Here is a 22,407-nt window from a genome sequence, read left to right as displayed (position 1 = left end):
AGATGATCTTTTTGATGTCTGTATTTTGCAAATGGAAATTTTCCATTTTCCAGCACTAGCAGAGGCTGTATGCTATCTAAATCTGCTTTTGTGGCTGTTCATTTGCATTTTTGCTATGGTGTATTGCCTCCTGTCTTTTCCCCTTGGCCCCCCACTCTTTTATATTGAATTCCTATTTCTGCTGCCTCCACTCTGTCTTGCATCTCTGAAGGCTCAATCATGCAAGATGCTGAGCACACAGAGCAAACAGCAGAGGCTGCTCAGCACCTGGTCAGGATTACAGGTGAAAAGGGAAATCCAAAACATCTGCATATTGAAGATTTTTGCTGAGAGAGAGCAGATGAAAGGTGGAGCTGTTTCCCACTCACATAATAGTCCCACTTCTGTAGCTTCCCACCTTTTCTCTGTTGCTAGAACTGATGGAGCTACTAGCCAGTGCATCTGATGGGGAAGTGTGTGGAAATCTTGGGGTGAAATTTTATGGCATGATTTGAAAAACTCACAGTGGGCAAAACAGCCCTTCCCAGATTTAAATTAATGACCATGGAAAACCTTGTATGTTCATGTAGCTTTCTTGGTCAGAATGCAGTTTTCTACTTCCTTTAGTATTTATCTTTTATTTCACCCTGTACACATAGGCTCTTTCTTCTCCCAAATCTGGTTACATCCCCGTTTACAAGCAAACCGCTTAGCAAGAAAAACTGCGTTAATATCCTGAGGGAAAATTGAGAAGGTGAGGAGAGAAGCACAACAACTTAATTCTGGCAGTTGAAAGAACAATCTGAAAGTTGTCTCGGCTCAAAGTATCACATACAGTCAAGTAATCACTATTCACTTCTGCAGATCCAGCCCTCAAATAGTCTATTTCACCCTCAGGGAAAGCCGGGCGGGGGGGAGAAGAAAGTGTAAGCAAGAGTATCATGCACTACAATGAGAGGCAGCGTATTTAAAGCTGAGCAGTGATACAGACCGTGGGGCTCGGAGGCGGGGATTGCAGGCTTCTCCTCCCATTCTATCTTTTTTCTAAATTCACTTCCCAGAAGAGAAGATGAATGAAAAAGAGGGATCCTCAGAAGAGGGACTGCATGGTCCTGGCCAGCTTGGAATGATAATACTAAAGATAGGGAATGAAAATACTCAATAGTTTACCCAACCAGGCTCTTCTTCTGAGTCTGTTGGGAACTGGGGCAATGGTAGCGCTCCGCAGGGCTCGTCCAGGTGTGCAAGAACCTGCTGAATGCCTGCACAGTGTTCTGGAAACAGAGCACTCGTTTTCCTAAAGTTTATCTCCTGCCACAGGAGGCAAATACCTGTATGAGCACGGCATGGTGTTCCCACGGTATGGTAGAGAGCTGGTACCCAAGTACCAGCAGTTATGAATGCCTGGTGATGAAAGCACAGTGCATAGGCAGTATTATAAACCTGTGTATGGCTTCCTGCACTGCCCTTTTGGACTGGCTATGGGGCAGTAATGGGAATCCATAAGAAAACCCTCTGCTTATGAGAACAGCAAACTGCCAGAGTGAAGCGTGATATTTCCATGTTCCTGTCATGTGCAAGCACGTGCCCACAAACCAAAACACAGCTGGCAAGTCTAATTTTAGCTCTACCAGCCTTGAGAAATGTCCCTTTAAAGACATTCTTTTTATAATTCCTTTTTTTTTTTTTTTAAGCAATTTGGTTGATAATGCAGCAGCTGACAATCCCACTGCCATACTATGGATGATTTAAATAAAAACAAAAAGAAACTGCTGCCCCACATTTTTTCCCCAAAAATTTATAAATAGGCAAAACCACTGCAGAAAGGCCCAGCAATCTGATGACATGTTAAAGAAATAAGTTATTATAAAAAAAGAGAAACGCTAGGATTTGTGTACAAGAGGAAACATTTTGTTATTCATGCACTTTTTTTCCCCCTGATGATTTATAGCCCTGTTGTAAAACAGACTCTTCCTTGGAGTCTTTCGGAGGATAAATATTTGGGATCGCGGTGCTGACACAGGTCCTGCACGCCTGGGATCTGTGGCAGGTGTGGGGCTCTCGGCCGGACGCGGGGCCACACCTGGCCCTCACCTGGGCCCGGGCTGCGGCAGCTGCGTGCGGGGGAGCCCGGCCGGGGGAAACGCAGCCGCGGGTAACTTTTGTGGCACCGTGGTATTTTCACACGTCTGGGGGAAGGCACCCGCATGTCAGGCCGGCCGAATTTCCTCTTTACCCTCTTCCTCCATTTTGTTCCAACTTTAAATAAGCCAAGTCTTATATAAGCGGTTTAACAAAGTATGTATTTAATATGTCTGGCCCGGGGTCGCCTCTCCGCGAAGTGCCGGATGACGGTGCGGAGTAGTTTTCTGAAGGGGGAGGACGGCGACCAGGCTCCGTCACCTTCCCCCTCCCGTTTGTTAAAATACATATATATTATATATATTTTAAATTAAAATCATAAATATAAAACCGCGTTTTGGGGCTGCTCTCCCACGTCCCCCGCCCCGCGGCGTTAGCATTTCCCGAGTCCCACGGCCGCTTTCCGGAGCTGCCCGGTCCGGCGCGGGCGCGCAGCGGGCGGGGGCGCGGAGGCGGCCGCGCGGCCTGCGCCGACCTCCCGGGGGAGCGGCGCGCCGAGGTCCCTCCCACCGGCGGCGCGGCGCGGAGGGGGTTTGAATGAAAGACAGGACGAGCCCTGAACACCATGTCACTCCGTGAAGGAGGCAGCGGCAACTAGGCTGGGGAAGGCTCTTCCCTCCCCCCCTTTTTTTTTATTTTCTTTTTTTTTCTTTATTTTTATTTTCTTTTTATTTTTTTCTTTTTTTTTTTCCTTTTTTTTTTTTTTATTTGGTTGGAAGGGGGGTGGGTGGGGAAGCGAGAGGGGAGGGCTCGAGAGCGGGGCGAGCCGAGGAGAGGACGAGGAGAGCGAGCGAGCGAGCAAGCAAGCAAGAGAGCGAGCGGCTCTGCGGAGATTTGGAGTTGCACTGTCTTCCCGGCTCCTCTCGCAGGACGCTTCCCTCCCGAGCCGGGCAGCGGGCACCGCCGGAGGCACGCTGCTGCCAGCGGGGGAGGCGGGCTGCTCCGCCGCGGGCACCCGGGCACGGGGCTTCCACCCACCCACGCACCCACACCCGCACACACCCCTCCGTGCACACACACACAGACACACGTATATGTTCGTGCGGGCGCGTTTTTGGCTGCGCTGGAAGTAGCGCGCGGTAGACGGCGAGGAAGTCTCGGCAGCCTCCTCTGTCGCCCGCGCTGTCAGGAATAGCGGCGTGAGAGGAAGAAAGGCCCTGGGGCACTACACCCTGCCAACGAGTTCCCCGCACCAGCCAGAAGGACTCCAGCTACATGGGCAAACGCCTGGACCAGCAGCCAATGTACCCTCAGTACACCTACTACTACCCCCACTATCTCCAAACCAAGGTAAGGGCTGGCGGGGCCGGGCGCCTGGCGGGGGATGGAGAGCGGAGCCGCGCGAATTGCGGGCTCGCCTCTTCTCTTTGGCGATTTTTCTGTCTCTTTCTCGGGTTTGGTATCACACAGAGCCGAGCTGGTAGGCAGAAAGCGAGCGTGAGAGAGGCAGGAAGGTTACTGTCTGCCCTCCCATTTATTTCTTTATTTCTTTTAATTTATTTTTTTTTCCCAAGGGCTGCTGGCGTCGGCTAATTCCTTTTATTGTTTGGGGAGAGCAGTGCGGTTAACGCTATCGTAACAGCGGGCAGGTAGTGTGTTTGTTATAGCATGGGATAAGGATTGCTCTGGACAGCGTCGGACATAAAACACTTTTGGTGGATTTTCCAGTGATCTCTACAGTTTGTTCACAGCTTAAAAGCATTTTGCTGTTAGAAAAGCTGTCTGTGGCAACTCAAACTTTTAATCAGCTGAGGAGGAGGAGATGCTGTGGAGCTCGGAGGAGAGCTCGGAGCTAACCGTCTGTAAACCTGGTGGAGTTTGTTTCAGTGCATTGCACTGGTTTTAATATTTCATTAAATATTGAGGATGATATGGCTGTACTCTGTTGCATTTAAAAAGGTCTAGAAATAGAGGCTAACTACTTTTGGAGAGTGTATCCAAGCGCGGATGCTTCCGTTTTCTTTCTTCTTTTCTTAATTTTTAAAATGCCAGCAGACTGGAAAGCAGGCCGGCCTCTCCTAGAGAGGCTGGGTGAAGTCTATGCTACCTGGCCATGAGTTAGTTAATTAAAGCCTTATTTTTTAATGCCATTGTATAATAGTCTGTTCTCTGAAAAGATTTCCTGTGACCAAACGACAGTAACAAAAGAGAGCCCTAAACCGAAAGTTTGCAAACCCTGTCAGAACACTGTATTTGGAGGGAAGAAAAAGGAAAAAATACACACTTCATGGGGTGAAGTGTGACCTCCCAGCCACAGATTAACAGTTTCAGTAAATAAATGAACATCCTTTAGGAGGGAAAAGCCAAGGCAGGACACTCACATGTGCATATGGTACTGCGTGCAAATATACACATTGTGCTCCTGTGGCAAATTTAACACATGGGACATTTGATGTGTGCAACTGTGTGTGGTGAAGTGCCACAAGGGAGGCTGACTTCTCCAGACTTTTGGTTTGAAGCATGTTGATCTGGCTGCGGTTGGGAAAGGATAAGTTATATTCCTTGTTAATAAAAATTACTTTCCCGTTAACGTTTATAGCCCGACTACTGCATGATATAAATTAACTAATTGTAAAAACTGTGATTCAGGCTGGTTGGAGTTGTGATGACACTAGAAGCACTCAGTATGATTACAGCCTTATAATTCATGGCAGGGTCTCCTCTTACTTCTTTGCTCTTCTGTTTCTTTCACTGCATCATGCAGATATTTTTTTGGTATAAAATTAATCCTTTTTTAAATTTTGTATTTTGGCGTGAAATTTATCGTTTCTCCACCCCTTCCTTTCAAGGTCAATCCAAATAGCATTTTACCTTTGTGACCATTTAGTGTGTAATGTTGCTGTTGCAGCAGCAGCCCGTCACTAGCTTGACTGCAATATTGCCTATAGTTTTAACTGTTTGGGGGATTGGGGGATGCAGGCTGATGCTATTCCTCAAAACCTGGCAAGCCAAGGACATGAAACAATTGATGGTGTTTTTTTGAAAGAACAATAGCCTCGAGTATTGGAGGAGAAATATTGGACATTCCATCCCTTTTACTCATGTATCTTACATTTTGCCAGTTGTCCTTTTTCTTTCTTTTTTTCTTCATTTTTTTAACTTTGTAAAGTAAGCTTTTGGAGAAAATTAGCCTTATATTTGGGCTTAAAGTAGAAAAATAGTTTTTCCATACCATGGCTTTTTTTTAACCCCTTGCTTTAAAAAGTAACTTAAATGCATTTTTATAGCCTGTGCATAAAATTATCAGCCCTGTGAAAAGTCATGTGCATCAGTCTTGGCACACTTGCACTATTACAGTAAGGACAGGTAAAATTTCAAATTGGTGATACATTTTATATGCCTTTATTTTTTTCTCCTTTTCCTTGGCCCACAGTTAAGGGTGTACATAAACTCTAAATAATAAACACACATACACGTGCACACACACACACACATATATATGTATGTATATACACTGATGCAAGTATTTCTCTTCTATAGACTATAAGACTTTAAAGTAGTGCAGACAGGCAGCATCTGGATTTTGTTACCTTAAAGCTAGCCATCAGCTTCTGGGACGTTTTAAAGCAGTTAGATCCATTGTATGTCTAAAGCTAATAGTTGGGTAATCAAATAATCTTGTGGTGGAGAGCTGTATCTTTTATCATCCCTATTGGAGCAACACATATAAATAAACCTTTGTATGATTCCAGCCGGCCTGAGAACTTCATCTTCTTATTTTCCAAAAACTGCTCTTTGTATCAAGCATGGTAGGATTCAGCTCTGCAGAAAGAATGTGTTTTTATGCTCATAGTCATGCATGCTGGGGGTGGGGGGGTGCACATTCATTTGTAATTAAGAAAGCCTAGAATTTCTTTCTTATGGCGTGGTACAGCTTCTGAAATTCAGAGTGGCAGCGTGTTCAACAGGCAGAGTTTGGGAATTCACGTTCCCCAACGTGTTCGGGTGAAGTGCTGCTTTTTCTCTGCTTGTTTGGTGAAGTTGCCTTGGCTCTCCTTTGGGAAGTACCGCATTACTGTACATCACGTCCCTCTCACGGGGGAGCACGGAGCTGCGCAGGATTCCAGCCTACAGACTGTGTGTGTGTGTGTGTCTTCTAACGTGGCTAGCACGTTGTTGTGCAGAAAGGGTGTAAATGAATAGCTATATGGGTAGTGGGATTATAAATAGAAAAAATGGATTCCATATGTTTGTCTGATTGCTTTAACTTTTTAGAGTTTTGTGGCCTTTTGTGAAACACAAAGCATGCACTCGTTCCATTTATTTGTGCTCCTTCATTATCAAATGCCACCACTGAAGCTAAAACTTTAATTTCATGTTTAGGAAAAGCCATTGTCATCCAAAAAAGAGAAGAAGGGGAGGGTGTCAGTCCTTATGACACAATTGCAAGGAATTTAATATGTCTCTTAAGGACAAGCACTGAGTTTGAGGCAAGATGTAACCTTATTTCTGTTTTCGTGTGACACTGACAACTTCAGTTTGAACGTACAGTTTTAGAACTTTTTTAGGCAGATGCTGGGAATATGGCGAGAGTCCAATTGTCCTAGGAGTGGAGTTTATTTCAGAGTAAGTGTTTCTGGTTACTGCTGTAAGTGAGGCATAGTCTTGTGTTCTTGTTGCAAAAAATATTGCAGGGAAGTGGTTCAGCTCATGTATAGCTGATGAGAATCTGTGGTACTTTTTCATTTTATTTTGAGATGTTAAGAGAATTTCCTTAGCTGCATCCTTGCTGATGGTGTAACTACTCAAACAACTGGTTTACAGGAGTATGTTGCAAATTGTCACGTAGAATGTTAATGATGCCAAATCTTGCATTATGGTCTGAATTTCTTTCTTTTGTTTCTTGCTTGCCAAAGCAAATTCTTTTCTCTTTGCCATTTAGCACAGAAGAAAACAAAAATAAGCATTATGAAATATCAGGTAATGAGAAAAAGGGGAGAAAAATATTAACTCTGAATATAATTGAAAGAGTCTCCTTGATTTAGTAGATGATATGTTTTATCTTTGTCTTCTGATGCTTATGATTAGACCTCTTGCTGGGGTTAGCTTTCTTCGCAAACAGTCGACTGAAAAAACCTGAATCACTTGGGTAGAAAGGAGGAGGTGCCACAGTTACCTGTCGACAGGAATTGTTTGGTTTACGATCTCTCTACCTGCACTCGGGGTAGAAATATGCCAGTTAAGCAGCTATTTCCGTGCGGTTTGCTTTCATGCATTCTCCAGATATTTCCTACTTATTAGTCATGGTTTGGGTCTGGTGGTTTAACTCTCATGGTGTTGACTCTGTAACCCAGTCAGAAGGCAGAAACACCCCAAAACGAGAGGCAGTGTTTACAGTACCCACTGTACCTCTTCATCTCTGTGTGCCTGATGTGTGCGTGTACAGGTGCAAAAGGAAGAAGTGTGATTTCCCAACACCTGCCTGAATAACACCCCATCTCTGTGGCTGTAAAAGGGATGCAGACTAACTTGCAAGCAAGAGGGCTTAATGAGCCTGTTCCTGAAATGACAGGTACATGCCCCAGCTGAGTGAAAAACAATTAGGAAGTTCAAACAGGTGTACTCAGAAGAGTTTAAGTTTGATATAGTGATTTTATGGGCACACACTTGGGTGTGTGTTAAATCTCCTTTTTTACATTTTTTAGGGCATCTTCTGACATGAGGGAACTGGGGACTCCCTTCAGTTGTATGGCATGAGCATACCTTCGTCCTTGCTCCATCACCCTCCTTTAGAAAGTGTGCATTTGGAATCGGTGCAAAGCTCTTGCCTCTCTTTGCCTCTTACCTACCAGTCCCGTGCTCTTTAGCCACTCACGCTCCTGTTTAGCGGGTTTACGGCATTCCCCACTTTTGGCCATCTGGCCATACAGAAGGCCTCGAAGAAAGCGTTCCAGATACGGAGATGCCTGACAGGGCTTCTCTGGCTGGTAGTGTTCAGATTGTGTTTGGTGCCTGGTGTGAAGCAGGGGTCAGGTGTAAGGAGTAATTCATCAACCACACACTGATTTCAAGGCTGCATTTCCAACCATCTGCAGCTTGGATCGCTGCCAGAGCTCAAAAGTCTAGCTGGAGCCCATGTGATCATGCCAAAGTAAAGGCAAACACTTGCAAATAGAGAAATGCATTTCTAGGAATGAAGTTTGTTCGCGCTTAGCCCCGTTTGATTCAGTGTGTCACAGCATGTTTTAAATGCCTCAGAGAGCTGCCCAAAAGGAACACAAATTAATTTAAATGCCATTTAAAAGTATTTCAGCCTGGCTATGATTTTGATGGTAAAACTAATATCTAGCTCTAGTGTTTGCCAATTGGCTTAAACAATAAGGAAGATAAAAGTTGTGTTCCTCCGAAAAATGAGTGAATATATGAACTCATTTGCTTTCCATTTGTCCTTGCATTCCTGGATAAAAATACTTTTGTTGTTTTAAGGGACATGATGATATGTATTAAAATGGTGTTAAATTTCTCGATTGATCTTCCTTTCATATGTTGCCTCAATGCAAGTCTGTTTAAATTAAAAACTAACCGACCCACAAATACCCACAAATGAAAGCACCAAATAAAAAAGAAAACAAAAAACAAACAGATAAAAAACCCCCAACCAAACCTGTGGAAAAAGAACATTCAAATTTTTGCTACTTCACTTACATATTATGATATTCTATGACTATTTGTTTTGCAAGCAGATTTTTATTTCTGAAACAAAAGATGGAAGTTGCAAGTATTTGCCAGATGAGGCTACAAAGATCTTGCTGTGGTGAGTGTGTTAATAGTTATAATTTAGAATGCCTTTTACAAGGTGCCCTTTCAAAATAAAGTGCAGTGGTTCAGAAATGAACTGGTTTGGTTTTTAATGCATGAAGTCCATTCAAAAAAGCATGGTGGTATGCTTGCACTTTAATTCAAGTATCTTGGCAAAAATCATCAGTTCTTAAATTTCCATGAATTAAAAAATAGATAAGAAAGGCTGCATTTCAAGAAGGATGTCTGAGTTCATTTCAGGTCTTGCTATGAGTAGCCTGTATAGTATTCCCTTTGCATGCAATTGCAAGCAGTGTTTTCAAATGAAATTTAATTTTTTTTTTAAATTTTTTTAGGGGTGGGAAGTAAATTTTCCATTATCTGTACTCCAGGCGGAGGCTGAGTTTGCCTGCAAACAACCCCATTCTGGACTGTACAGGAAGAGGACCAGACTTTTTAAAGAAACAAATAGTCTGATTAATTTTTTTTTTCTTGAAGCAAAGAATTTTAGTGCTAGAAATTTTATGTAGAGGAAAATAGTTAATATGGCTCAAGAATTTGCTTCCAGTGCTGCATTAAAATTGTGTTTTGTAACAGTCTCATCAGCTACAGCTGTATGTGATTAAATAGTGTAATATCAAAAGCATGTGTGAATAAGAGCTTTTATGATATAGTTGTTCCATACCAAAGACTGCAGATGGGCAGAGAAGGGAGACAGAGAGCAGTGATTTACTCAGATATTGTCAGAGCCTATACTCCGAGTATTCCTGTAGTGGTGTTTTGCAATTGCTTTCCCACTCATATGTGGGCAAGATCGAGTAACAAAGGGAAGGTTAGAAGTAAAGAGTTTTACAAAGAGAACTATTCTAAACAAGCAGGTATCAGCTCAAGGATGGTGTGTACTGATGCAGAATGAGGTACTAATATTTTAAGTAGAGAATTAATGAAAATATTATTGAATAGAAGTTATAGTGAGAGGGATCTGTTCTGCTACCTTTGAAAAATCAATGAAAAAGATTCAGTTGTCTTCAGCAAGACAGAATCAGGCCCTCAAAGCACATACCTATCACCATGGCAAAACCAGGACAGCTGAACAATATGCAGGTTTAAAGAAAACAAACAAACAGCAGTCGCAAAAGAAATAAAAACAGAAAATCAAAATGATTCTGCATTGTGCAAGGGGCTGAGGACATAGCTCATCTGATACTTAACAGCATTTTGTGTTTGCTGTGGCTATAATTTCTATTTAACATTATTTCTCGTGATTTATAATTTTAGAGAATGAGCAGTGTAAACTGGATGCTTTGTCTTTCTGTCTGTTTCTCTCTCTGCCAGTTGAGATACAATTTATACGGAGGGGAAGTCTAATTGCCATAGGAGATGTCTCATATGGAACCCAGTGCCTATAATGAAGATTAACAATTTCAGTAAGAGGCTAAATGCACTTAATCCACAAAAAAGTATCAGAGAACTGTTTTGGCTTTTAGTTATGTAGTTCTTAAGATAAAAATACTGTGGAGCCTGTTTGAAAATTGAAACAAGTCAGTTTTCTGTGTTTGTCTTTTCTGAAGATACAGTGTTTCTAAATGGAGAACTTAAGCAGAGGTTGATTGTCCTATCTGTAGCTGCAGATTGAAAGCTCCTGGTGAATTTCTCAGTCATACTACTTTTTATATTTTGTTGGTTTATAGCAAAGTCTAATCTTCTCCTACAAGTTTTTATTAGCTGAAAGACTTCAGGTCTGACATTGTCAAATAAGAGAAAGAGATTATTTTTCCTGCTTTTTCGGAAGGAAAGACTGTTTTTTTTTTTTTTCCCCCTTCCTTCCTTGTTTCTTTTTTATTTATCTTGTTTGTTTTTGGGCTTGCTTGCAACCATGGTGGAAATAAATTGGTTATTTGTTGTAAAGTTAACTGCAGTATCAAATGTGATAGTTTATTAAAAAGTAAATATTTACATTTTTAAGAGCTTCATTTGTGGTATATTTATGCAGATGAAATTGTTTGGACAGATTTTGTATGAGGGTTCCTCTGTTAATTGTATTTACTTCATTCAGATGCAAATGAATGAAATAAACCACCTGACGTATATAGATCATAGTAGAAGCCAGAAGACGCATAAGATTGCATGTTTACAATGTAAAGCACTCTGATATTTTGTTCCTTGTTGGTGTCTTCCTGACACATGTTTTATGGTTAGTACCATGTGGTTGATGATGATTTATGTGCTGTCATGTTGTGGAAGTGATGTCACTCCTGTGTGATTCAAATTCATTCAAGAAGATAAGTTGTTGAACAGATTTGTGTTCCGCCCTCCCCAAGTATAAATCAACCAGCAGGATTTTTTTTATTCTGTGAGTTTGCATTCATAGACTTAATCCTGAAGCTGTGCTTAAATACCCTGCTGCAGAACATGGCACAGTAGAGAGGGAGAGTCTTACTGGTGCGTCAACATGGTGTTGCTGCATTTAACTGATTGCTCATTTGGCCTTCTGTTCCACTCACTCCCCCACCCACTTTCACAGCCCTTCCTCTGCCCAGCTATATTTAGAGACCAGCCAGGCTGAGCCATTCAGAGTTCAGTGTGGATGCTGTGCAGGAGCCTGACCTTTCCTCCTGCCGGTGGGAGACGGCAAGACTGGATCAGCCATCGAGTCTGGTTCCCGCGTCTTGCCTGCGAGAGACTCTGCTTATTTGGAACAACATCTGATGCGCTCTGGTTGCCTTCCCTGTTGAGAAGCTGGCCACGTTTGTGCCAGGGTTATGCGAGGGTGAAAGGCAGACTGAAGATGCAGTGGCTAGGGCAGAGAGCTGGTTTGGATGTGCAGTCCCAGAGCTGGCAAAACCTTGCGGTGGTGCGTTGTGACTTGTGAGATGAAGGGACATTAGGGAACTTCAGATGGAGGCGTTTCACCAGAGGATGAAATAAGGGAGCCTGGTGTACTGCTACATCACAAAAGGTTTTTAAAGCTAGGTATCCATAGTTACAACAGGAGAGTTAATATCTGGATTTCAGGGACTCACCTGGTGTAATGTCCTCCTTCCCTTTAAAGAAGAAAGTGTTTGGCAGTTCTTAAAGCTGGAATGATGTGCCCATGTGAATTCCCCAGTGCTCAGAGAGCTGCCTGTTTAAAGTTTGCTCTATTTTCCCCTCTTGCTCTAATTTTTCTGGCTGTGGAAAAAAATGGCATTGCAATTCTTAGCCATATAAGGGACTTGTTAGTTTCTTTATGTGGTCGGGAATTGTTTCTCCTTTTGGTCTTCAAAGGCCGTTGCTGCTGAGTATGCTATAAAGGGAAGGAACTACTAGCTTAGACAAAGCGACAATCCTTATTTCTTCTCTTTCTCACTTCTCTCTGACCTTTTATTGGGGGACATGCATATAAATAAATTCTGCTTTTGGAGTCATGCAAGTTGATGGATACTCTTACAAAGAGAGAAGCATAATGGGAAATGCAGTCTTCATTTCTGTTCTCTCATTTTGTAGTGATGAATTTGGTTTGGTGCCAGTTAGTAAGTACATGACCTTTTCCCTACATCTTTTGATTCATGACAGGGAGTGTCAGAGCTGTGTTACTGATCTCTTGTTACAGCTTTTAACAAACTATGAAATATTAAAAATTAATTAGGTCACTTGGAGCTCGGCTAATATGTCAGCGGTGCGGGGTGGGGATTTCATATTAACGAAGCGTAACACACAGCTTAAAATACAAAATTCAAATTTTTGTGAACACGGACAGCAGGGACATATTGCTTATAAGTCAGGCCATTTTTATCTTGAGAATGTAATCCTGTAAGACAAACCAACAAGATATTTGCAAAGATGGTGTTATCGGCCACATTCGTTTAGTGTTCATTCCAGAAAATCGTATCAGCCTCAGCCTAATTGTAGCTGAGTTTTTCGGTGTATTTACTTTAAGATCAGAACTGCCGACAAGACTTCTTTTAGTATCAGCTGAGATGTGTCTTCACAGCTGTCGATGCTCTGCTTAGCTGCTCTACACAACCCGATAATCTGCCACATCTAACTGAATGGTACAATATACACTCGTTTGGTGTGCAAATGACACTTCTGGAATTGTTCCGTGGAAGGGAGACTGGCGATAAAAATGTGCTGTAAACAGTACAATGAATAAGGTAAAAAATAGGACTGATAGCTCTTAGAAAAGCCTCTGCCTGGTTTTGCATTCATGAAAACTACCTTTAATACCACTCTATACCTGCAAGACATCAGAAAAAAGTCAGAGGCACTGCAGTCCTTCAGATGTTTGACAAAGCGTGCAGCAGGGCTTGGTAAGTTGAAAGCTTTACCTGGGCTGTATTAAGATGACGTTCACTGTGCCAACGTAGAGCTGCACTAAGTGTACTGTTAAACAATCCTTCATGAAAACAAGCATAAAGCAGACATATTGCTGTGGCCTTTAGCAACGCAGCTGGGAACTTTCTGCCTGGGGGAGCATCGCCCTCGTTGCATTGCCTCTTTGTGCTCTTTGTGTGTCTTTGGAGTTTTGCATCCTAAAGAAACACATGGGTTGGTCCAAATATTTCCATGTCCTTTTTAATGTTGCTTTTACTGTGAGTGGCAGCTGGTGGTGCAAGATGGGATAATAATAAAACTGGCTGATGTATGGTGACTCCACGATGACATTAATAGTACATGCAGATCAATGATGTGTCTGCCATTGCCTCACAGATTCAGGTGTGCAATGCACTGAGTTGTCTTGAATTTTGAGATTATGGATATAATTCCTGTCTCTAGGAACAGCTGTGAGAAAGATGTAGACTCCTGGCCCACCAGGACATACTTGTTATCTGTGTGATTTAGCAGCCTTGCCGGCCACTCAGCTTCTGCTTTATATCTCTGCCATTTTATGAAATCACTGTAATTGTATACAGTTGTCCCTGTGCAACATGCAATTTCCTCTAGTTTGAAAAGCTTTCAGCTTGAGATTGTCTAAACTTAATAGCATAAACATTAATTTACTGTGTTAGATGGGTTATTGGGTGTTTTTAGCATGCATAAGTCTGGCAGTAATTGTGCTGGACAGAAAAAATAAGTTTTGTTTCCTTCACTGTCTGCCCTGCTTTGACTTAAATGGATCCCTGGTGATGGTAATACTTAGCATGTAGCAGTCATTTCAATTTTCAGTGGGCTGTATAAACATTAACTAATCTTCAGAGCCCATTCTGAGAGGTGCCTTAAACACCTTATTCGCTCATGCAATGGCTGCATGCAAATAATGACCTCAAAAGCCTGTACTGGATTATCAAGAGTTGGGGAATAGACTTGTGTAGCATCTACACCTTCTCTCTTTGGGCAGAATCTGGAGTTGGGGAATGCTGTTGCTGCTTTATGAGAAAATGTGGTGCAGGAGTGGTCTAAGAGTGAAGAAAAAGCTGGAAAAAATAAGGGGAAAGCATTTTTAGGAGGGGACATGTTCATCTATAGTTATCCAGAAGTGCTGAGTGCACACAGCTTTAGCTGATGAAGTTCTCAAAGACATTTGACACTAAACCAAATGCAACTCACAGAATTACAGAGCACTTTGCAGGACCACTTACCTGAGGCAAGTGGCTGAACCTGCCTGCTGGTTCAACATTACACTTTCCTCTTGAGCCTTCCTTCTGCCAGGGAAGAGGGCAAATGGAGCAGGGAGAGAGGATGCACTTTCTGGAGGAGAGGAATTTCCTGTTGTGTCCTCAGTGTTGGGGAAGGAGGTTGACTGCAGTCCTGCTAAGGTGACTGAAAAAGATCTTTGTGGTGTTTGGCCACTGCTGTGAGGGGCAGATCAGGGCCCAGCTTGCAGTGTTTTAGAAATTCAAACCGTGCTTGGCCCAAATGTTTCCAGGAGACAAAAACTTAGCAGACACCTGGACGAGGAGGAAAAGGACTTCTCATTCTTCCAAACAGTGCATGTGCACAGCCCCCAGTCCCACTGGCCCTTGCCAGCTTTGTCAGGCACTGATGGGAAGGTTATAGCGAAACAACTGTGACAATTCCACCAACATTGTGCAAGGAAACTGGTCTGTGTTTGAATCCTTCAGGTTTATATTTCAAATCTACAGCACCCTGTTAGTCACCAAGGCAATAGCAAAGAAGTTGTTTATGGGTGGGTGTTAGCTAAGTAGTAGTTGATAGATACAGAACTGTCACAGCCAACTGGCTTTGGTTTTCTCATGCCTGATTTATTTTAGATTTTCTGTTGTCATTACTCTTTTTATTCCTCTCACCTTGGCTTGTAAAGTATCATATGTGCTTCCCTCTCTGTTTTGTTGTAAATAGTTGCATTTTTAAAAATCACAGCTTGTTTGGCTCAAAGGTTCTTCATGGATGGGAGAGAAATGATGATATTCTTGATGCTGATAACTTCTTGTGTCCCAAGGGTTTTGTTTTAAATATGTGAAAACACTACAAACAAGCGTTGATTATTGGTGTTCTAAAACTGAACAAGGAACTGTGCCAATGGCCACACAGATGTAGATTGTGATTTTACAATGTGTGTTGAGGAATGAAGTAGGACTGCCATGCTCCAGCAGCAGCCGATGAAGTAGGCGTTATGCTTCATCTCTCCTGGTCTTCTAGCAGAGGGGTAAATTATTAGTTGTTTATTATTTCTTAACCTTCAGTGGGTGACTTCCTTTCTGCACTAGTCAGCTATTTTGAGGTAGAGATGGGTGGATTTTATTTCCCTCCTCTTCTTTCCCACATTCTCATTTGCTCTCAGGATAGCTTGTCAGGTAAGTTCATGCCTTCTTTTTTACCAGCCTGAGGGTCAAAGAGGTGATCTGAAGCTTAGGTGACAAGGACAGACCTTGAAAAAGTGAGGCATAAGGATTCATTACCATGACATGAATGTAAGGAAAGCCAGAAGCCTTATTTCTATTTGTCCATCATTTGTGATTTAGCATATCTAGTTCTCTACCAATGTAATTGTTTTGATTTCCCCCCTCCCCCTGTTTTGGTGTTTTTCTTAGCCTTATAAGAACTCTGCTGGTTCTCATTTTTCTTTCACCTAATTCTTATGTGTATACCGTGGTGTTTGTTCTACCATTTGACCATCAAAACTTTTTTGTTATATAGAGATATTGCTGTTGTATTTCCTAAGCCAGTCATATTCTTCCCCTCTTTTTTTTTTTTTTTTTTTTTTTTTTTTTTTTTTTTTAATGGTATCTTACTGTTTGCAGACTGCTTCTGACTGTGCAGTTAGGTTGTGCTGAGCTGCATACAAAGCCAGGGTAAGTGGCAGTCCCTGCCTGCAAGAGTTTATGAGCAATGTAAATAAGGCAGCCTCACAAAGGTGGGTAGGAGCAGCAAAGGAGAGAAATGAAGTGCCTGGTAGGAGATTGCATTGCAAAGCAGTGCCAGGACCTGGATGGTAGATGGCAAGTCATGTTTACTGTTTACCCATATACTGTAAACTACTCCTTCACCTTGGGAATGAGTCACTCTGCCTTCCCAGTTCATGCATTGCTGATATTTTTTTTTTTTTTTTCATTTTCTTCCCCAATACTTAGGGCTTTTGTTGCACAGAATCATTCCCCCTTTTCTACCTTTGTGCACTACCTTTGTGCTTACCTGGGCTTTAATTTCTCCATCTTTGCTGTTTGGTGGCCGGTTTCCCATGCATCATCTGGCAGATTTTGGTGTTGCAAAGTGAAGGAAGCCATGGTGTGGATTTCTGGAGTTGCCTGTGCCGGTAAACTGGCACTGAACAAGCACAGTCTGAGCTGATGTTGCTGGCTGACTTCATGGAGAACGTAATGGAACTGGACAAAAGAGCAAAGCAGTTGAGGTCAGTGTGAGACAAGAAGTCTATTCCCAGCAGATGAGAGCTCTGGAAATATCCTGGTGTGCAGTGGCTGGGGGCTCGTGCTCGGTGAGGATTAGAGCTGGTATTTTTTCAGGCTTGCTTCCTGTTTCACCAGGGCTGTAATGCTGCAGGAGAGCCATGCTGCCCACAACTGTTCTGTGCTTTTGAAAAGTAAATACTGTGGGGGAAAGGGATGCATGTGTCTTGCACTTCAGCAAGCTGGCTGCTGGTAAATGCTGCAATTTCAAAGGGACAGTGCTCTGTACAGTAGCTTGGGGCCTCAGAGCCAGAAGTGCTGGTCACCTGCAGCTCCTTTTAATTTCAACTGGAACCGTATGTACTTTGCACTTTTGAAGACCAAGAGCTCCTTAGGGCTTAAATGTTACCTTTTTTTATATTTTTAAATAGTGCTTGCAAGCTGACAGGGAAACCTCTTGCTTTTACTGTATTTTGTGTAGGGGAAGAAAAGAGAGTTCAGAGACAAAAGGAAGAAGTTTTGGTCTTTTGGGGTAGTTTTGTTTGTTTGTATTCTTTTTTTACAGCCATGAATAGAACATACTTCCAAAAGCAGATATTTCTTTTAACAGCTAACTCTTCATTTTGCTAGTGGTGTGATGTTAATGATTTAAATAACTTTATTGTTTATTTAGCTTCCACAACTTAGATTGGATAATGAAGAAGGATATGATTTCTTCTCTTACTTAATTTTAATTTTTAGAAATGTTGTACCGTTTGGGATGCATGGACTGCCATGAAATGATTTGCTTAGATAGAAAAAGTGCAACAGAAGCTTTTCTAGCAGTTATGTGAAGTTTATTTTTATCGAACATGCGTTTTGAGAAATTCTTACTGCTTTGGTCTGTTACCAGCTCTTTCAGTCATACTAGGTGGCAGGAATTTTTTTTTTCCTAAGGTACTTTGGTTCAAAAGGATCTAAATTATCAAAATGTAGGTTTGTTTATTTACCAATTCTAATCTCCCTCTAGATTGCAGGAAAAGTTTGAATGTCTAATCCAGATATACCTAAAAGGCTCAAAAGTCACACAATGAAAAGCAGAAGGAAATCTAAAAAGCTTGGGATGTAACATCCAGCCTCACCAGGGCTCCTTCTGTTCAGGTGTAGGTTACAGTGCAGAATATTTCTTGAGTTTATAGACTCAATTAATTTTGAATAGTAGTTTTAACACTCAGCTGATGATTGAATTTTTTTTAATTAGACATGCATTTTGAAATTCTGGGTTTTTGTTTCATGTTGATGCCAAGTGCTCCTGTATCTGTTGCTTACTCAGCATTTACAGTGGGAATATCCAAAGCAGACAACTAGAAAGGGAAAAAACCCATGCCTGATTTAATTATATTAATTCTTCCCACTGAGGTTGGTAGAAGTGATTTATTGGGACAGATGGAGTGCTGGTGTTGGGAGCCTGGTAACCTGTGAGGTGTTTTCCCTTTGGGCCCCATCCTGTGGCCCAGGTGTGCTCCCAGCTGAACACTGCCTTGTCAGCAACTCTGCTGAAAGTGCAGCACTGCATGCAGGATAAGGAATTTTTCAGTGGGTAGAGGACTGTCAGAATTTGGCCTTTAGGATAGAAATTTCATTTTGTGAGTGTATTACAAACAAGAGTGAGTTAAAAGATGAAAAACTGCTTCTACATAGAAAAATAATACTGTTTCAATTTAAGCCTTGGTTTAGTAAGCTTTCTTGGAAAGAAACTTGTTCCTGAGGGCATTTTATCTACTTTTCTCTCTCTCTTTGGGTTTTATACTGCTGCCCATCATGGCAGTATCTGAGTGCTTTCTATATAGAGATTGATAGCAACTTTGAAGTCCCCAGTGAACTGTGCAATCTTTGACACGTCTTTCTTTAGGGGGTGAGAAAATACATCAGGTGGGATTTCTAAAAAAAATATTTGTATTATGTAATTTTACATACTAATAGTATTTTTTTAGATTGGTGTTTTGGAAGATGTTAAGTGTGGTTTGTTTTTTTTTTCTCCTTTTCATGATTTGATAGAGGTTATGGGTACAATAAGTGTCAGTGTTACATTCAGAATACATTACTGACTTTTAAAAATGCGTTTTCCTAAAAATCCCATCAAGCAGATAAGGGATAAGTTATCAAATATCCAGTGTTACAGAGGTTTTCTTTGTTGTTCAATGTTATTTAAATTGTTTGAAAAACATTTAAATAATATTTGCGCTTTTACAGGAGATGCATACCCGATCTATATCAGCTAATGTAAATTGTTAGATGCAATCTTCTACCTTTTAAAATTATTCTAGTAAGAGTAAATATTTGAATTAGTACACAGGACTAAGTTGTTAAAGCTAGAAAGATTACAGTGAGAGGATTTATTAGCTGGTTTAGATATTCAGTTCTGAACCATTTCAATATTAGTTTTATGTGGTTACTCCAGCTAGCTAGCTGGAGTCTGTTTAAACAAGGTACTTGGCTCTTCCCAAACAATTTCAAAGAGAAATAAAAATAACATTGTTTTCTCTCTTTCTTTCTAGTCTGTCAGAGAAACACCTTGATTAGTTTATATTTAGTTTATATGCGTGGGTGTCTTCCTTGGATGTGAACAGTAAGAAATTTTTGAAGAAACTCAAATTGTAGTAATGAGTCCTGTGGTTAATTCAGAAGATGAGTGATCCTGTCATCATTTCTTAGTTGTTGTTTTTCTAGAGCAATATAGACCTGTCCTACTGCCAACATTTACGAGTGCTTCCAGAGGTGTCCTAGTGAAGATGGAAGACTGTGGTAACTTTTGGTTGAAAAATTACTGGTGGTCATTTCATAGCTAGAGAAAATAGAAGGTAAACCACTCATCATTAAGGCATGGATTTGAACTAGGCTGTGCATTTAGTAGGCAGTTTTTGGAGAAGGAGAAATTCTGGTAGAGTTCAGGAGAAATGGGGAGAGCAGGGAGGATAATCTTGCAGTGTGAAATTTCATTTCCTCAATATGCTGATAGCATTTTGTTAGAAGGTATGAAGTATTAGAAGAGACCTTGTCCAGACCATGCTCCCTTCCTCAGAAGTGAAATCAAATGTATTTACAGTACCTCTACCAGACATTTCTCAGTGGCTTGTATTATAAGAAGGCTTAAGGAATTCCTACCTCATGGTGAGAGATGTGGCTGAGGAAGCTGCTGAATTCCTCACCCTTGGTTAGAGAGGATTCTGCTCCCTACTTGTGTAGGTGTGTTAGTAATTATATGGTGAAATGGGAAAAATAAAGGCAATTTTGTCTGGTTCTTTATTTTTTTCCTTCAAGGAGAGCCTGCTGTTCCTCCCCGTAAAACACTTAGTTTCAAATATATGAAGGTGAAGGAGTATGGTCAACTCAGGTGTGACAGGTCCATCTGAAATGTGGTTTTTTTTTTTTCTTATATTACCTTCTTTTTCTACAGCTGCTATTTTAACTTAACATGCTCTTTAAAGGTGTCAAACATGCCTTATCACATGAGTTAAGTCAGTTTTTACCAATGGGTTCAAGAAGTCAGCCTGTATATTCTTGTTTGGAAAGCTGTGTAGCCTTACATTTTTTCCACTGTCGAGTGCCCATTAGGTTTGGTGGGAGCTACTGGGTGCATAATATTTTTGGAAATCAGGCCATTGAGGTATACTTTGGTTATAAATATCCGTAAGCTAATTAGGCTTTAAAACTATAAAAATTCACAAATGAGACACATCTTCCTTCCCTTTCCCTAGTAAAAAGCCCGGGTCAGCTTGGATGAGTTCCTCGCTGGCATGGACGGCGTACCCACGTCTCAGTACGTTCTTTGAGCGAGTTTCCTTTTTGAGGCCTGTGAGTCAGCAGGGTTTTGAAGTGGATGAGTCATAGACAAACTAGCTGAATGATGGTTACCAAGTGGGTGGGGGAAGCAAGGATTTTATTCTGGGAAGGTGTAAATGCAGACAGAGGCCAAGCCTGGAGGTGAAGGAGGCCACAGGATGAAAGGCTTTAGCTGATAGGAAGCGCTGAACCGGTGTTTGATGCTGGCTGCTCTTTGCGGTTCGCTGCAGCCATGTGCTTCCTCCTGGCTCTGTTTGATGCTCCTGTGCAAAGTCCGTCCCCCTCTTGGGGAGCAGATGTTCCAAACGAACAGCAGAGAATCCTGACAGATAATAAAGCAGTGTTAACTTTGCCGAGAGCCAGCTAGTTTCTATCCAAGAGTTAGATTACTGGCCAGAAGAGAAACTGACCTGCTCTGTGCTTCATCCCTTTCAGTCCTACAGAGCACAGACCTTGAACATCTCTCTGATGCTACCTCTGGGACAGGTAGCATCAACCGTGCCAACCTCTGAAATCAGAAACAACAGTGGCATATATTGAACTGTCTGACAAATCTTCTTGGAGGGCTTGGAAACAAAAATGTAAACAATGTGAAAACATCCTGTTCCGGCCAGTCCCATTTGGGGCTTGATAGAAAAGCAGAATGCCACTCCAGAGCGCCCCTTTATGCGTTTCTCATGTGTTCCTGCAACTCCTCATGTTGTAACGCAATTTGTAATGAGGTCTCCCTTAAGATGTGAGGATTTTTTGTTACACACTGTTTTGAAGTTCAACAGGAAACCAGAAAATATGACCATATATCATTGCCACTAGAGCTACTGCTGACCACATATCTCTGTATATTAGCAGATGGTGATAAAATCAGAATTTTTTTGTGGGATGGAGTGCTCACGTAGAGTGGGATAACAGAATAACTGTCAGTCAGAGAGCTGTGGAAGGAACTGAAGAGCAGTGGTTTAACAATCAAGCCTCTTGCAACCCTGGCTCTCATTCTATTCTTCCCATGTTCAGATAGAGTAGAGGGAGTAAATACTTCAATTGATAATATCCTGGAGTGCTCAGATACTGAAGGAAGAGACTGTGGTCACCAGATTCCAGCTGTCCTGTTTCCTCTCCCAAATGAAAAAGCTTTTATCAGGATAACATATATAAATACCTTTCATTGCAAGCTCAACTCATTGTAAAACTATTTTGAGTACAAAGTTTATGTCCTTTTGAGTCCGGATGTAGAAAATGTGAGACAGTGAGCTGAAGGGTGAGATGCAATTGAATATATACTCTGTAAGAAATATACAGAGAAATTTAGTAGAACAAAGAAAGAGCCAGTGGCTGAAAGTTGAAGCCAGTAAAATTCAGCAGATGACCCAGTGCGTGTTTTGATAGTCAGTGGTAGTTTACCACTGGGACATATTGCTGAGGGATGCAGCAGTTTCCCCTATCACTTGAAGTCTTTAAACTGACATTGGATCTTTCTCATTCATCCTTGCTGTGTTCAGTCCAAGGGTTTCTGGGTTATATTTGCTAGCTTCTGTTGTGCGGAAGGTCAAACTAGGCCCTTGTAATGTTTCTCCTGGCCCTAAATTGAGGGTCTATGAGCTGTGACTGCTTGTATAGTTTGAGTGACAAATTCAATTGCCAGTGGTAATGGAGGATATGCAGAGCCAAATCTCAAATTGAATCCAAGCACTGGGAAGAGTGGATGTGCATGTGAGAGACACCTGGCTTCCCTAACTTCTGTGTTACATCTCTTTAGATTTCCTTTGAGTTGTGCTCATTTACCTACACTCTGCCTCTCACTTGGCCCATTGCATTTCAGGGATTGTTGATGGCATAAATCACAGGGTGAAACAGTGAAGAGAGGGAGGGTTCGAGGCAGATTAACGAAGAGAACAATATGTAGGAAAGCATGACTTTAAGTGCCCCAGACTTAGGGGCCTTA

General features: G+C 41.8%; 1 protein-coding gene across 2 annotated transcripts in view; it reads left to right on the top strand.

The window, feature by feature from the left end:
• Positions 1–3,277: 3,277 nt before the first annotated feature.
• Positions 3,278–22,407, top strand: part of RBMS3 (RNA binding motif single stranded interacting protein 3) — a gene marked incomplete at its 3' end in the record, with an annotated part of 434,589 nt that continues 415,459 nt past the window's right edge. Inside the window, exon 1 of one of the 2 annotated variants that reach the window (XM_084221493.1) lies at positions 3,278–3,411. In XM_084221493.1, the coding sequence (XP_084077619.1) occupies positions 3,337–3,411 (75 nt within the window). In that variant the 5' untranslated portion in view covers positions 3,278–3,336. The remainder of the gene's footprint in view (positions 3,412–22,407) is intronic. The other variant, XM_084221492.1, reaches the window with a different exon arrangement.

The sequence above is a fragment of the Fringilla coelebs genome, assembly GCF_963513975.1.
Source record: "Fringilla coelebs genome assembly, chromosome: 1".
NCBI classification, from domain to species: Eukaryota; Metazoa; Chordata; class Aves; order Passeriformes; family Fringillidae; genus Fringilla; species Fringilla coelebs.
Note: the sequence above shows the minus strand (reverse complement) of the source record. Positions and strands in the feature narration are given on the sequence as shown.